The sequence below is a fragment of the Pseudochaenichthys georgianus genome, unplaced genomic scaffold (genome assembly GCF_902827115.2).
Source record: "Pseudochaenichthys georgianus unplaced genomic scaffold, fPseGeo1.2 scaffold_1559_arrow_ctg1, whole genome shotgun sequence".
NCBI classification, from domain to species: domain Eukaryota; kingdom Metazoa; phylum Chordata; class Actinopteri; order Perciformes; family Channichthyidae; genus Pseudochaenichthys; species Pseudochaenichthys georgianus.
In genome coordinates this window covers 1-17428 of record NW_027262389.1, presented here as the reverse complement: position 1 = coordinate 17428, position 17428 = coordinate 1, and the positions used below count along the sequence as shown (strand labels likewise).

The following is a 17428-nucleotide window of genomic DNA, read 5'->3' as shown; positions in this document are numbered from 1 at the left end:
TGTGGGATGTCACCTGACCAGGTACCTTTAACTATGTTTCCAGTGTAGCAGTTTTCCCTGGAATGATGTTAGTAACTTGACCTGCTCTAAGGACAGACCAGTCCAAGTGAAGCGACCTGTGGATGTCACCTGACCAGGTACCTTTAAACTATGTTTCCAGTGTAGCAGTTTTCCCTGGACTGATGTTAGTAACTTGACCTGCTCTAAGGACAGACCAGTCCAAGTGAAGCTACCTGTGGATGTCACCTGACAGGTACCTTTAACTATGTTTCCAGTGTAGCAGTTTTCCCTGGACTGATGTTAGTAAACTTGACCTGCTCTAAGGACAGACCCAGTCCAAGTGAAGCTACCTGTGGATGTCACCTGACCAGGTACCTTTAACTATGTTTCCAGTGTAGCAGTTTTCCCTGGACTGATGTTAGTAACTTGACCTGCTCTAAGGACAGACCAGTCCCAAGTGAAGCTACCTGTGGATGTCACCTGACCAGGTACCTTTAACTATGTTTCCAGTGTAGCAGTTTTCCCTGGACTGATGTTAGTAACTTGACCTGCTCTAAGGACAGACCAGTCCAAGTGAAGCGACCTGTGGATGTCACCTGACCAGGTAAACAAACCAGGTTTAGACTCATTAATAATAAGAGACGGTTTGTGGATATTTACTTTATTTCAGAGTGAGATAAATAAAACGTTTTAGTTTTACAAACAGACAAGAGACCACACTGAAGCTGAAGTACATGAAAGCAACATGAACGGACCAATCACAGAGCAGATGTGCCGTCAACACGGTCACCGTCACCCTCGATCACCTGTTGGTGATCTTAATCAAAGTGAACTTTCATCAGAGAATCAAAGTGGGCGGGGGTTAACTGCAACTCCCAGAGAGCATTGCTGTCACAGACAACCAATCAGAGAGCTTCAGAATCTGTTGCCAGGCAGCCGATCTCTGAGAGCTGTGGACAGAAATCTGGACCTTCCACTGACAGCAGAGGATTGTGGGTAATGTAGTGCTTAAAGCCCCTTCAACAAGCTCAGGAGAAAATGTAATTTCTGAGAAAGTTTCCTGCACATGTATCAGGATTGTAAGATGAACCACATCTCGAGTAAAGTCCTTATATTAGCAGAGTTTTCTCTAAAGAACAGGTTCATCAGCCCAGTCCATTTGTCTCTATAGACGAAGTGTCTTTGGTTTATATGATACCAAAGTCTTTAGACTGAATATCTATGAATTAATGTCAGAATTATGTTGTTGTTTGTTCTTTGGCGTTAAATAATAATCCTGTCACAAAACATCTGGAAATTTCTAGGAATACTTTTTAAGAACCAACAGATTTTATGAATTTAATATCTTCATCACTTTTCATTTCTGAACCTTTTAACAACAAACAACATTTTCACTGAACGCAGCAAAACACTAACATTACAGAAACAGATCCTGAAACGCGAATCCCCTCGTCCTCGTCCTCTTCCTCGTCCTCCTCGTCCTCTTCCTCGTCCTCCTCGTCCTCCTCCTCCTCCTCTCACTCCCTCATGTACTCCAGGATCTGATCCATCAGTATCTGGGGATCGTAGTCCTGACCAGATCTCCTCCGCCTACGACTACGACTCCCATGATGCAGTTCTTCGGTTGCCATGGCGTCGATGCGTTTCATCCTCTGCAGGCCGGCGGGAGGACGGAGCTCGTCCTCGTCCAATCGCTTCACTCTGACCAGGGGGGGGTCGTTGCTAGGAGAGGGAGGAGCCATGTCGTCAAGGGAACGACGGGCCCTCCTGTGGGCGGGGCCAGAAGACATATCCCGTCTCCCCCGGTGACCGCCGCTAGGGCTGCCGCTAGACAGTAACCTAGCAACCTTACGCCTGACGAGACAAAACGTTAGTAAAAGTTAGTCGGTAAAACTACTGAGTCATTATATAAACTACTGAGTCATTATATAAACTACTGAGTCATTAAATAAACCACAGAGTCACTACATAACAACTAGATGAAACTACTGAGTCATAGTATACCCTAACCCCCTAACCCTATTAAATAAATGAAATTGTTGGTCAGTAATTAGATAGACGTTAGCGCTGTGTTCACCTGAGCGTATCTTGGTCTCCTGCTGTTCCCCGTCCTGCCTGCAGGGGGCGCTCCGACCTGTTCCCCTGCAGCAGAGCCTGAGCCAGCTGAGGGTCCATCCTGAAGACACACCGTCATGTTACTATCCACGTTACTATCATGTTACTATCCACGTTATTTTCACGTTATTATCACGTTATTATCATGTTACTATCATGTTACTATCATGTTACTATCATGTTACTATCATGTTACCATCATGTAACTATCACGTTACTATCCACGTTACTATCATGTTACTATCCACGTTATTTTCACGTTATTATCATGTTACTATCATGTTACTATCATGTTACTATCACGTTACTATCATGTTACTATCACGTTACTATCACGTTATTATCACGTTATTATCATGTTACTATCATGTTACTATCACGTTACTATCATGTTACTATCACGGTATTATTACATTATTATCACGTTACTATCGTGTTACTATCATGTTACTACCATGTTACTATCATGTAACTATCACGTTACTATCACGTTACTATCATGTTACTATCACGTTACTATCACGTTACTATCATGTAACTATCACGTTACTATCACGTTACGATCAGGTTACTATCACATTACTATCACGTTACTATCACGTTATTATCACGTTATCATGTTACTATCATGTTACTATCACGTTACTATCATGTTACTATCACGTTACTATCATGTTACTATCACACTATTATCACGTTACTATCATGTTACTATCATGTAACTATCACGTTACTATCACGTTACTATCATGTTACTATCACACTATTATCACGTTACTATCATGTTACTATCATGTAACTATCACGTTACTATCACGTTACTATCTGGTTATATGACCTGGTTCTATGCTCTGGTTATATGACCTGGTTATATGACCTGGTGCTATGACCTGGTTATATGATCTGGTTATATGACCTGGTTCTATGCCCTGGTTCTATGCTCTGGTTCTATGATCTGGTTATATGACCTGGTTCTATGACCTGGTTCTATGCTCTGGTTCTATGACCTGGTTCTATGACCTGGTTCTATGCTCTGGTTCTATGATCTGGTGCTATGACCTGGTTCTATGCTCTGGTGCTATGACCTGGTTCTATGATCTGGTTCTATGATCTGGTTATATGACCTGGTTCTATGACCTGGTTCTATGATCTGGTTATATGACCTGGTTCTATGATCTGGTTCTATGATCTGGTTATATGACCTGGTCTATGCTCTGGTTCTATGACCTGGTTCTATGACCTGGTTCTATGCTCTGGTTCTATGATCTGGTTCTATGACCTGGTTCTATGACCTGGTTCTATGATCTGGTTATATGACCTGGTTCTATGATCTGGTTCTATGATCTGGTTATATGACCTGGTCTATGCTCTGGTTCTATGACCTGGTTCTATGACCTGGTTCTATGCTCTGGTTCTATGATCTGGTTCTATGCTCTGGTTCTATGACCTGGTTCTATGCTCTGGTTCTATGATCTGGTTCTATGACCTGGTGCTATGCTCTGGTTCTATGACCTGGTTCTATGCTCTGGTTCTATGCTCTGGTTCTATGATCTGGTTATATGACCTAGTTATATGCTCTGGTTCTATGACCTGGTTCTATGACCTGGTTCTATGCTCTGGTTCTATGATCTGGTTCTATGATCTGGTTCTATGACCTGGTTCTATGCTCTGGTTCTATGATCTGGTTATATGACCTAGTTATATGCTCTGGTTCTATGCTCTGGTTCTATGACCTGGTTCTATGACCTGGTTCTATGCTCTGATTCTATGATCTGGTTATATGACCTGGTTCTATGCTCTGGTTCTATGCTCTGGTTATATGATCTGGTTCTATGCTCTGGTTATATGATCTGGTTATATGATCTGGTTCTATGACCTGGTCCTATGACCTGGTTCTATGATCTGGTTCTATGATCTGGTTATATGACCTGGTTCTATGACCTGGTTCTATGACCTGGTTCTATGATCTGGTTATATGACCTGGTTCTATGATCTGGTTCTATGATCTGGTTATATGACCTGGTCTATGCTCTGGTTCTATGACCTGGTTCTATGACCTGGTTCTATGCTCTGGTTCTATGATCTGGTTCTATGCTCTGGTTCTATGACCTGGTTCTATGCTCTGGTTCTATGATCTGGTTCTATGACCTGGTGCTATGCTCTGGTTCTATGACCTGGTTCTATGCTCTGGTTCTATGCTCTGGTTCTATGATCTGGTTATATGACCTAGTTATATGCTCTGGTTCTATGACCTGGTTCTATGACCTGGTTCTATGCTCTGGTTCTATGATCTGGTTCTATGATCTGGTTCTATGACCTGGTGCTATGCTCTGGTTCTATGATCTGGTTATATGACCTAGTTATATGCTCTGGTTCTATGCTCTGGTTCTATGACCTGGTTCTATGACCTGGTTCTATGCTCTGATTCTATGATCTGGTTCTATGACCTGGTTCTATGCTCTGGTTCTATGCTCTGGTTATATGATCTGGTTCTATGCTCTGGTTATATGATCTGGTTATATGATCTGGTTCTATGACCTGGTCCTATGACCTGGTTCTATGATATGGTTCTATGCTCTGGTTCATGATGTTACACAGATCCTTTATTTTCATGTTTGTTTGTTTGTTTGTTTGTTTGTTTGTAGTTCAGAGCTATGCAACAAGAGATCTCTGTTCAGACGTTTTCATCTTCTGTGAGTTTAAAAGCTGTCAACGTGAAATCTAAAAGAAGCCGTCTGAGATTGTATTAAAACCCTCCTGTATCACATGGTTCATCTCTGTTTAGCTTAGCTTAGCATGATCATCGACGCCATTTCTGTTTACATGTTGTATTTGGTTAGCTTCAGTTAGCTAAGAGCATCTGGGTCCAGATAGCTTAGCTAATTATTATTTATGTGTGAACCCATAAGTTAGAATTAGCTTCAATTCCAATTAGCATTTGGGTCCAGATAGCTTAGATTTAGCTTCTGGGGTAGGTTAGCATAAAGTTAGCCTTTAGCTTTTGACCACTGGTTTGTGGGACATGAACTTATAGCTAACCAACCTCCGTATTTATCAAAGCTAGTCTAAAGTAAGCCCCAGCTTTGTGCTAAGCTAGGCTAAAGTAACCCCCGGCTTTGTGCTAAGCTAGGCTAAAGTAACCCCCGGCTTTGTGCTAAGCTAGGCTAAAGTAACCCCCGGCTTTGTGCTAAGCTAGGCTAAAGTAATCCCCGGCTTTGTGCTAAGCTAGGCTAAAGTAACCCCCGGCTTTGTGCTAAGATAGGCTAAAGTAACCCCCAGCTTTGTGCTAGGCTAAAGTAACCCCCAGTTTTGTGCTAAGCTAGGCTAAAGTAACCCCCGGCTTTGTGCTAAGCTAGGCTAAAGTAACCCCCGGCTTTGTGCTAAGCTAGGCTAAAGTAACCCCCGGCTTTGTGCTAAGCTAGGCTAAAGTAACCCCCCGGCTTTGTGCTAAGCTAGGCTAAAGTAACCCCCGGCTTTGTGCTAAGCTAGGCTAAAGTAACCCCCGGCTTTGTGCTAAGATGTAACCCCCGGCTTTGTGCTAAGCTAGGCTAAAGTAACCCCCAGCTTTGTGCTAAGGTAGGCTAGTCAACATGACCCTTCCAGGCTGATCAGCTGTTTGTTAGCTGACTAGCCTCCACCTATGGTAGAGCTAACAGCTAATACCTGGCTACAACAAACACCTTCTCAAAACCTGCATTTACACATTTTCTGATTTGTTAATTAAATGTAACGTTTTGTCCTTTGAACGATTTATAAAGTGTTTTAAATATGAATGTTTGTTGTTTATAGAAAGCATCATTTACATCTCCAGAGCGAACAGTGTTTGTGTTTTATTCACCTTAATAAATACATTATAGTATTTAAAAGTTTTCTCTGAGTCACTCAAGTTACCTGTAGACGTTTAATACACGTGTAATTGATGTCACCAATGAAGCTACCTGTTGAAGGCATGAGTAGGGAACACACCTGAAACTCATGTCACCTGACCAGGTACCTTTAACTATGTTTCCAGTGTAGCAGTTTTCCCTGGACTGATGTTAGTAACTTGACCTGCTCTAAGGACAGACCAGTCCAAGTGAAGCTCCCTGTGGATGTCACCTGACCAGGTACCTTTAACTATGTTTCCAGTGTAGCAGTTTTCCCTGGACTGATGTTAGTAACTTGACCTGCTCTAAGGACAGACCAGTCCAAGTGAAGCTCCCTGTGGATGTCACCCTGACCAGGTACCTTTAACTATGTTTCCAGTGTAGCAGTTTTCCCTGGACTGATGTTAGTAACTTGACCTGCTCTAAGGACAGACCAGTCCAAGTGAAGCTACCTGTGGATGTCACCTGACCAGGTACCTTTAACTATGTTTCCAGTGTATCAGTTTTCCCTGGACTGATGTTAGTAACTTGACCTGCTCTAACGACAGACCAGTCCAAGTGAAGCTACCTGTGGATGTCACCTGACCAGGTACCTTTAACTATGTTTCCAGTGTAGCAGTTTTCCCTGGACTGATGTTAGTAACTTGACCTGCTCTAAGGACAGACCAGTCCAAGTGAAGCTACCTGTGGATGTCACCTGACCAGGTACCTTTAACTATGTTTCCAGTGTAGCAGTTTCCCTGGACTGATGTTAGTAACTTGACCTGCTCTAAGGACAGACCAGTCCAAGTGAAGCTACCTGTGGATGTCACCTGACCAGGTACCTTTAACTATGTTTCCAGTGTAGCAGTTTTCCCTGGACTGATGTTAGTAACTTGACCTGCTCTAAGGACAGACCCAGTCCAAGTGAAGCTACCTGTGGATGTCACCTGACCAGGTACCTTTAACTATGTTTCCAGTGTAGCAGTTTTCCCTGGACTGATGTTAGTAACTTGACCTGCTCTAAGGACAGACCAGTCCAAGTGAAGCTCCCTGTGGATGTCACCTGACCAGGTACCTTTAACTATGTTTCCAGTGTAGCAGTTTTCCCTGGACTGATGTTAGTAACTTGACCTGCTCTAAGGACAGACCAGTCCAAGTGAAGCTACCTGTGGATGTCACCTGACCAGGTACCTTTAACTATGTTTCCAGTGTAGCAGTTTTCCCTGGACTGATGTTAGTAACTTGACCTGCTCTAAGGACAGACCCAGTCCAAGTGAAGCTACCTGTGGATGTCACCTGACCAGGTACCTTTAACTATGTTTCCAGTGTAGCAGTTTTCCCTGGACTGATGTTACAGTAACTTGACCTGCTCTAAGGACAGACCCAGTCCAAGTGAAGCTACCTGTGGATGTCACCTGACCAGGTACCTTTAACTATGTTCCAGTGTAGCAGTTTTCCCTGGACTGATGTTAGTAACTTGACCTGCTCTAAGGACAGACCAGTCCAAGTGAAGCTACCTGTGGATGTCACCTGACCAGGTACCTTAACTATGTTTCCAGTGTAGCAGTTTTCCCTGGACTGATGTTAGTAACTTGACCTGCTCTAAGGACAGACCAGTCCAAGTGAAGCTACCTGAGGATGTCACCTGACCAGGTACCTTTAACTATGTTTCCAGTGTAGCAGTTTTCCCTGGACTGATGTTAGTAACTTGACCTGCTCTAAGGACAGACCCAGTCCAAGTGAAGCTACCTGTGGATGTCACCTGACCAGGTACCTTTAACTATGTTTCCAGTGTAGCAGTTTTCCCTGGACTGATGTTAGTAACTTGACCTGCTCTAAGGACAGACCAGTCCAAGTGAAGCTACCTGTGGATGTCACCTGACCAGGTACCTTTAACTATGTTTCCAGTGTAGCAGTTTTCCCTGGACTGATGTTAGTAACTTGACCTGCTCTAAGGACAGACCAGTCCAAGTGAAGCTAACCTGTGGATGTCACCTGACCAGGTACCTTTAACTATGTTTCCAGTGTAGCAGTTTTCCCTGGACTGATGTTAGTAACTTGACCTGCTCTAAGGACAGACCAGTCCAAGTGAAGCTACCTGTGGATGTCACCTGACCAGTGTACCTTTAACTATGTTCCAGTGTAGCAGTTTTCCCTGGACTGATGTTACAGTACTTGACCTGCTCTAAGGACAGACCAGTCCAAGTGAAGCTACCTGTGGATGTCACCTGACCAGGTACCTTTAACTATGTTTCCAGTGTAGCAGTTTTCCCTGGACTGATGTTAGTAACTTGACCTGCTCTAAGGACAGACCAGTCCAAGTGAAGCTACCTGTGGATGTCACCTGACCAGGTACCTTTAACTATGTTTCCAGTGTAGCAGTTTTCCCTGGACTGATGTTACAGTAACTTGACCTGCTCTAAGGACAGACCAGTCCAAGTGAAGCTACCTGTGGATGTCACCTGACCAGGTACCTTTAACTATGTTTCCAGTGTAGCAGTTTTCCCTGGACTGATGTTAGTAACTTGACCTGCTCTAAGGACAGACCCAGTCCAAGTGAAGCTACCTGTGGATGTCACCTGACCAGGTACCTTTAACTATGTTTCCAGTGTAGCAGTTTTCCCTGGACTGATGTTAGTAACTTGACCTGCTCTAAGGACAGACCAGTCCAAGTGAAGCTACCTGTGGATGTCACCTGACCAGGTACCTTTAACTATGTTTCCAGTGTAGCAGTTTTCCCTGGACTGATGTTAGTAACTTGACCTGCTCTAAGGACAGACCAGTCCAAGTGAAGCGACCTGTGGATGTCACCTGACCAGGTACCTTTAACTATGTTTCCAGTGTAGCAGTTTTCCCTGACTGATGTTAGTAACTTGACCTGCTCTAAGGACAGACCCAGTCCAAGTGAAGCTACCTGTGGATGTCACCTGACCAGGTACCTTTAACTATGTTTCCAGTGTAGCAGTTTTCCCTGGACTGATGTTAGTAACTTGACCTGCTCTAAGGACAGACCAGTCCAAGTGAAGCTACCTGTGGATGTCACCTGACCAGGTACCTTTAACTATGTTTCCAGTGTAGCAGTTTTCCCTGGACTGATGTTAGTAACTTGACCTGCTCTAAGGACAGACCAGTCCAAGTGAAGCTACCTGTGGATGTCACCCTGACCAGGTACCTTTAACTATGTTTCCAGTGTAGCAGTTTTCCCTGGACTGATGTTAGTAACTTGACCTGCTCTAAGGACAGACCCAGTCCAAGTGAAGCTACCTGTGGATGTCACCTGACCAGGTACCTTTAACTATGTTTCCAGTGTAGCAGTTTTCCCTGGACTGATGTTAGTAACTTGACCTGCTCTAAGGACAGACCAGTCCAAGTGAAGCGACCTGTGGATGTCACCTGACCAGGTAAACAAACCAGGTTTAGACTCATTAATAATAAGAGACGGTTTGTGGATATTTACTTTATTTCAGAGTGAGATAAATAAAACGTTTTAGTTTTACAAACAGACAAGAGAACACACTGAAGCTGAAGTACATGAAAGCAACATGAACGGACCAATCACAGAGCAGATGTGCCGTCAACACGGTCACCGTCACCCTCGATCACCTGTTGGTGATCTTAATCAAAGTGAACTTTCATCAGAGAATCAAAGTGGGCGGGGTTAACTGCAACTCCCAGAGAGCATTGCTGTCACAGACAACCAATCAGAGAGCTTCAGAATCTGTTGCCAGGCAGCCGATCTCTGAGAGCTGTGGACAGAAATCTGGACCTTCCACTGACAGCAGAGGATTGTGGGTAATGTAGTGCTTAAAGCCCCTTCAACAAGCTCAGGAGAAAATGTAATTTCTGAGAAAGTTTCCTGCACATGTATCAGGATGTAAGATGAACCACATCTCGAGTAAAGTCCTTATATTAGCAGAGTTTCTCTAAAGAACAGGTTCATCAGCCCAGTCCATTTGTCTCTATAGACGAAGTGTCTTTGGTTTATATGATACCAAAGTCTTTAGACTGAATATCTATGAATTAATGTCAGAATTATGTTGTTGTTTGTTCTTTGGCGTTAAATAATAATCCTGTCACAAAACATCTGGAAATTTCTAGGAATACTTTTTAAGAACCAACAGATTTTATGAATTTAATATCTTCATCACTTTTCATTTCTGAACCTTTTAACAACAAACAACATTTTCACTGAACGCAGCAAAACACTAACATTACAGAAACAGATCCTGAAACTCGAATCCCCTCGTCCTCGTCCTCTTCCTCGTCCTCCTCTTCCTCGTCCTCCTCGTCCTCCTCCTCCTCCTCTCACTCCCTCATGTACTCCAGGATCTGATCCATCAGTATCTGGGGATCGTAGTCCTGACCAGATCTCCTCCGCCTACGACTACGACTCCCATGATGCAGTTCTTCGGTTGCCATGGCGTCGATGCGTTTCATCCTCTGCAGGCCGGCGGGAGGACGGAGCTCGTCCTCGTCCAATCGCTTCACTCTGACCAGGGGGGGGTCGTTGCTAGGAGAGGGAGGAGCCATGTCGTCAAGGGAACGACGGGCCCTCCTGTGGGCGGGGCCAGAAGACATATCCCGTCTCCCCCGGTGACCGCCGCTAGGGCTGCCGCTAGACAGTAACCTAGCAACCTTACGCCTGACGAGACAAAACGTTAGTAAAAGTTAGTCGGTAAAACTACTGAGTCATTATATAAACTACTGAGTCATTATATAAACTACTGAGTCATTAAATAAACCACAGAGTCACTACATAACAACTAGATGAAACTACTGAGTCATAGTATACCCTAACCCCCTAACCCTATTAAATAAATGAAATTGTTGGTCAGTAATTAGATAGACGTTAGCGCTGTGTTCACCTGAGCGTATCTTGGTCTCCTGCTGTTCCTCGTCCTGCCTGCAGGGGGCGCTCCGACCTGTTCCCCTGCAGCAGAGCCTGAGCCAGCTGAGGGTCCATCCTGAAGACACACCGTCATGTTACTATCCACGTTACTATCATGTTACTATCCACGTTATTTTCACGTTATTATCACGTTATTATCATGTTACTATCATGTTACTATCATGTTACTATCATGCTACTATCACGTTACTATCATGTTACTATCACGTTACTATCACGTTATTATCACGTTATTATCATGTTACTATCATGTTACTATCATGTTACTATCATGTTACTATCACGTTACTATCATGTTACTATCACGTTACTATCACGTTATTATCACGTTATTATCATGTCACTATCATGTTACTATCATGTTACTATCACGTTACTATCACGTTACTATCATGTTACTATCACGTTACTATCACGTTATTATCACGTTATTATCATGTTACTACCATGTTACTATCACGTTACTATCATGTTACTATCATGTTACTATCACGTTATTATCATGTCACTATCATGTTACTATCATGTTACTATCACATTACCATCACGTTATTATCACATTATTATCACGTTATTATCATGTTACTATCACGTTACTATCATGTTACTATCACGTTACTATCGTGTTACTATCATGTTACTATCACACTATTATCACGTTACTATCATGTTACCATCATGTAACTATCACGTTACTATCACGTTACTATCATGTTACTATCACATTACTATCACGTTACCATCACGTTACCATCACGTTATTATCATGTTACTATCATGTTACTATCCACGTTATTTTCAGCTTATTATCACGTTATTATCATGTTACTATCATGTTACTATCACGTTATTTTCACGTTATTATCATGTTACTATCATGTTACTATCACGTTACCATCACGTTATTATCACGTTATTATCATGTTACTATCATGTTATCATCACGTTATTATCACGTTATTATCATGTTACTATCACGTTACTATCACGTTACTATCACGTTACTATCACACTATTATCACGTTACTATCATGTCACCATCATGTAACTATCACGTTACTATCACGTTACTATCACGTTACTATCACGTTATTATCACGTTGTTAGCACGTTACTATCGTGTTGTTATCATGTTACTATCACGTTATTATTACATTATTATCACGTTACTATCGTGTTACTATCATGTTACTATTACGTTACTATTACGTTACTATCATGTTACTATCACGTTACTATCACGTTGTTATCACGTTGTTATCACATTGTTATCACGTTATTAGGACATTACTATCACGTTACTATCACGTTGTTATCACGTTGTTATCACATTGTTATCACGTTATTAGGACATTACTATCACGTTACTATCACGTTGTTATCGAGTTGTCATCACGTTACTATCATGTTATTATCACGTTACTATCACGCCACTATCACGTTACCATCACGTTGTTATCACGTTAATATCATGTTACTATCATGTTATTATCATGTTATTATCACGTTACTATCACGTTGTTATCACGCTATTATCATGTTACTATCATGTTATTATCATGTTATTATCATGTTACTATCCACGGTATCATCCAGGTCAACCCTGCAGCGTACATGCCTTTAATCTGCACCTTACCTAAATATATGAATTCATATTAAACTAAATGACTACAACATTCCACCGTCACGTGACTTCATTGGAACCTCGTCCACTCCTCTGGCTGGATACAAACTGCATCTTGTTGCACTCCGTTCATTGAATATAATCTAATAATGTAAATGAATAACTGTAATGTAATAATGATATATGTCAGGTGACCTGTCCATCAGAGCCTGGGCCAGCTGAGGCTCCAGGACCCCCCACCAGGCGGGCCTCCTCATCCTCAGACCCGATTCATCGTAGTCTGACAGGAAGTCTCCCTGAGGCTCCGCCCCCTCCTCTTCCTCCTCCTCTTCCTCCACCTCCAGGTCTCCGGGCCCGACCAATCCCGCGCTCTCTGCCTCGCTCAGGAGGCGGAGCAGAGCCGACAGGTAGGCTGCGGACGCACGTCATTGGTCGGTTAGTATTATTATAGACATGTATTTATTAGGATGAACCCTTGAGATGCACCATCCGGTTTTCAAGGGGGTCCCGACAGAAGCAACGTCTCATTACAGAAAGCAAAGCATGACAAACAAGGACACTCTGTTCAGTGACATTCATGAACAGAGGATGCTCCAGTCAGTCTGAAGCATCCTCTACGCTCCAGTCAGTCTGAAGTCTCTGTGCTCCAGCCTGAAGCATCCTCTGTGCTCCAGACAGCCTGAAGCATCCTCTGTGCTCCAGCCTGAAGCATCCTCTGTGCTCCAGACAGCCTGAAGCATCCTCTGTGCTCCAGTCAGTCTTCTCAGTGAACACAGAGCTACAGATCAGCTGAAGGCTCCTTGAGCATCTCTCACTGATCCTGTTGTGATGTTCCATGTTGTTGTTTGTTTCTCATGTGTGTTGATGTTTGTCTGTTGATGTTCCACATGGAGCTGCTGGGATGCAAGGAGTTTTTCAGACCTGATCTGAACATTAAAGTATTATCCTATCGTATCGTAAGTCAAAATCTTAAAAAAAAAAAATCATTAGAATTTACAACTTCTGTGATATTATTCTTTAAATAAATCATTAATTTATTTCTATACTTATATATCAGTATTAAAGGATATTATTATTAAGTTAGAATCTTTAAAACATAACTATAATTTAAAAAGACTCCTCCGATATTTGTTAATATTTGGTGAGAAGTTGTTTTATGTTGAGTAAAGAATGTATTTTCTACAGGGAAATGTCAAAATATGTTCTTAAATAAAACTTATTTTTGTACTTCACCTGCGTGCTGCTCCTCTTCCTGCTCCCGCCTCTGGTCCCTCTCTACCAATCGCTGCAGAGCCTCGTCCAAGCCCCGCCCCCTTATGTCGTCTGATTGGTAGTACAGACTGCTGGCCCTGCCTCCTCCCTGAGTGGCAGGATATGACATCATTCGGTCCTCATAAGGCAGCACGAGGTCTCGGCGCTGACGCCTGACTCCGCCCACTGAGGTGTCGAGGACACGCCCCCCTCCACGGCCAATAGGAAGAGCCTGAGACGAGAGGTCAGAGGTCAGGTGCATTCATGCTAAGCTAAAGGCTAATGTTGGCTATAAAGGAACTACAGCACGGTCACATGACTTCACGTCACCACCGCTAAGCTAAAGGTGGCTAACGTTGGGCTATAAAGGAACTACAGCGCGGTCACATGACTTCACGTCACCACCGCTAAGCTAAAGGAGGCTAATGTTGGGCTATAAAGGAACTACAGCGCGGTCACATGACTTCACGTCACCACCGCTAAGCTAAAGGAGGCTAATGTTGGGCTATAAAGGAACTACAGCACGGTCACATGACTTCACGTCAACACCGCTAAGCTAAAGGAGGCTAATGTTGGGCTATAAAGGAACTACAGCACGGTCACATGACTTCACGTCACCACCGCTAAGCTAAAGGAGGCTAATGTTGGGCTATAAAGGAACTACAGCGCGGTCACATGACTTCACGTCACCACCGCTAAGCTAAAGGAGGCTAATGTTGGGCTATAAAGGAACTACAGCGCGGTCACATGACTTCACGTCACCACCGCTAAGCTAAAGGAGGCTAATGTTGGGCTATAAAGGAACTACAGCACGGTCACATGACTTCACGTCACCACCGCTAAGCTAAAGGAGGCTAATGTTGGGCTATAAAGGAACTACAGCGCGGTCACATGACTTCACGTCACCTCCGCTAAGCTAAAGGAGGCTAAGGTTGGCTATAAAGGAACTACAGCACGGTCACATGACTTCACGTTACCACCGCTAAGCTAAAGGAGGCTAAGGTTGGCTATAAAGGAACTACAGCACGGTCACATGACTTCACGTCACCACCGCTAAGCTAAAGGAGGCTAATGTTGGGCTATAAAGGAACTACAGCACGGGCACATAACTTCACGTCACCACCGCTAAGCTAAAGGAGGCTAATGTTGGGCTATAAAGGAACTACAGCACGGTCACATGACTTCACGTCACCACCGTTAAGCTAAAGGCGGCTAATGTTGGGCTATAAAGGAACTACAGCACGGTCACATGACTTCACGTCACCACCGTAAAGCTAAAGGCGGCTAATGTTGGGCTATAAAGGAACTACAGCACGGTCACATGAATTCACGTCAGCACCGCTAAGCTAAAGGAGGCTAATGTTGGGCTATAAAGGAACTACAGCACGGTCACATGACTTCACGTCACCACCGCTAAGCTAAAGGAGGCTAATGTTGGGCTATAAAGGAACTACAGCGCGGTCACATGACTTCACGTCACCACCGCTAAGCTAAAGGAGGCTAATGTTGGGCTATAAAGGAACTACAGCACGGTCACATGACTTCACGTCACTACCGCTAAGCTAAAGGAGGCTAATGTTGGGCTATAAAGGAACTACAGCACGGTCACATGACTTCACGTCACCACCGCTAAGCTAAAGGAGGCTAATGTTGGGCTATAAAGGAACTACAGCACGGTCACATGACTTCACGTCACCACCGCTAAGCTAAAGGAGGCTAATGTTGGGCTATAAAGGAACTACAGCGCGGTCACATGACTTCACGTCACCACCGCTAAGCTAAAGGAGGCTAATGTTGGGCTATAAAGGAACTACAGCACGGTCACATGACTTCACGTCACCACCGCTAAGCTAAAGGAGGCTAATGTTGGGCTATAAAGGAACTACAGCACGGTCACATGACTTCACGTCACCACCGCTAAGCTAAAGGCGGCTAATGTTGGGCTATAAAGGAACTACAGCACGGTCACATGACTTCACGTCACCACCGCTAAGCTAAAGGAGGCTAATGTTGGGCTATAAAGGAACTACAGCACGGTCACATGACTTCACGTCACCACCGCTAAGCTAAAGGAGGCTAATGTTGGGCTATAAAGGAACTACAGCACGGTCACATGACTTCACGTCACCACCGTTAAGCTAAAGGCGGCTAATGTTGGGCTATAAAGGAACTACAGCACGGTCACATGACTTCACGTCTCCACCGCTAAGCTAAAGGAGGCTAATGTTGGGCTATAAAGGAACTACAGCACGGTCACATGACTTCACGTCACCACCGCTAAGCTAAAGGAGGCTAATGTTGGGCTATAAAGGAACTACAGCACGGTCACATGACTTCACGTCACCACCGTTAAGCTAAAGGCGGCTAATGTTGGGCTATAAAGGAACTACAGCACGGTCACATGACTTCACGTCTCCACCGCTAAGCTAAAGGCGGCTAATGTTGGGCTATAAAGGAACTACAGCACGGTCACATGACTTCACCACCGCTAAACTAAAGGCGGCTAATGTTGGGCTATAAAGGAACTACAGCACGGTCACATGACTTCACGTCACCACCGCTAAGCTAAAGGAGGCTAATGTTGGGCTATAAAGGAACTACAGCACGGTCACATGACTTCACGTCACCACCGTTAAGCTAAAGGCGGCTAATGTTGGGCTATAAAGGAACCACAGCACGGTCACATGACTTCACGTCACCACCGTTAAGCTAAAGGCGGCTAATGTTGGGCTATAAAGGAACTACAGCACGGTCACATGACTTCACGTCAGCACCGCTAAGCTAAAGGAGGCTAATGTTGGGCTATAGAGGAACTACAGCACGGTCACATGACTTCACGTCACCACCGCTAAGCTAAAGGAGGCTAATGTTGGGCTATAAAGGAACTACAGCGCGGTCACATGACTTCACGTCACCACCGCTAAGCTAAAGGAGGCTAATGTTGGGCTATAAAGGAACTACAGCACGGTCACATGACTTCACGTCTCCACCGCTAAGCTAAAGGAGGCTAATGTTGGGCTATAAAGGAACTACAGCACGGTCACATGACTTCACGTCACCACCACTAAGCTAAAGGAGGCTAATGTTGGGCTATAAAGGAACTACAGCACGGTCACATGACTTCACGTCACCACCGTTAAGCTAAAGGCGGCTAATGTTGGGCTATAAAGGAACTACAGCACGGTCACATGACTTCACGTCACCACCGTTAAGCTAAAGGCGGCTAATGTTGGGCTATAAAGGAACTACAGCACGGTCACATGACTTCACGTCACCACCGTTAAGCTAAAGGCGGCTAATGTTGGGCTATAAAGGAACTACAGCGCGGTCACATGACTTCACGTCAGCACCGCTAAGCTAAAGGAGGCTAATGTTGGGCTATAGAGGAACTACAGCACGGTCACATGACTTCACGTCACCACCGCTAAGCTAAAGGAGGCTAATGTTGGGCTATAAAGGAACTACAGCGCGGTCACATGACTTCACGTCACCACCGCTAAGCTAAAGGAGGCTAATGTTGGGCTATAAAGGAACTACAGCACGGTCACATGACTTCACGTCTCCACCGCTAAGCTAAAGGAGGCTAATGTTGGGCTATAAAGGAACTACAGCACGGTCACATGACTTCACGTCACCACCGCTAAGCTAAAGGAGGCTAAGGTTGGCTATAAAGGAACTACA

At 44.1% G+C, this 17428-nt stretch overlaps 1 protein-coding gene across 1 annotated transcript; it reads right to left on the bottom strand.

Moving 5' to 3' along the window:
- Positions 1–1130: 1130 nt before the first annotated feature.
- Positions 1131–14009, bottom strand: pcsk1nl (proprotein convertase subtilisin/kexin type 1 inhibitor, like). The gene is made up of 6 exons (XM_071202182.1): positions 13730–14009; positions 12692–12908; positions 10829–10927; positions 10273–10605; positions 2078–2176; positions 1131–1854 (listed from the first exon to the last, which is right to left on the bottom strand). The coding sequence occupies exons 1-6, from the start codon at positions 14007–14009 to the stop codon at positions 1518–1520; spliced, it is 1365 nt and encodes a 454-aa protein (XP_071058283.1). The 3' UTR covers positions 1131–1517.
- Between the last annotated feature and the right edge of the window lie 3419 nt (positions 14010–17428).

Excerpts from the sequence above, each read along its gene's own strand:
- pcsk1nl (XM_071202182.1), bottom strand. The coding sequence starts at position 14,009 with ATGCACCTGACCTCTGACCTCTCGTCTCAGGCTCTTCCTATTGGCCGT. Across the intron at positions 2,177-10,272 it reads ATCCTGGAGTACATGAGGGA|GATGGACCCTCAGCTGGCTC; the intron begins GTGAGAGGAGGA and ends GTGTGTCTTCAG. Across the intron at positions 1,855-2,077 it reads GGAGACCAAGATACGCTCAG|GCGTAAGGTTGCTAGGTTAC; the intron begins GTGAACACAGCG and ends TTGTCTCGTCAG.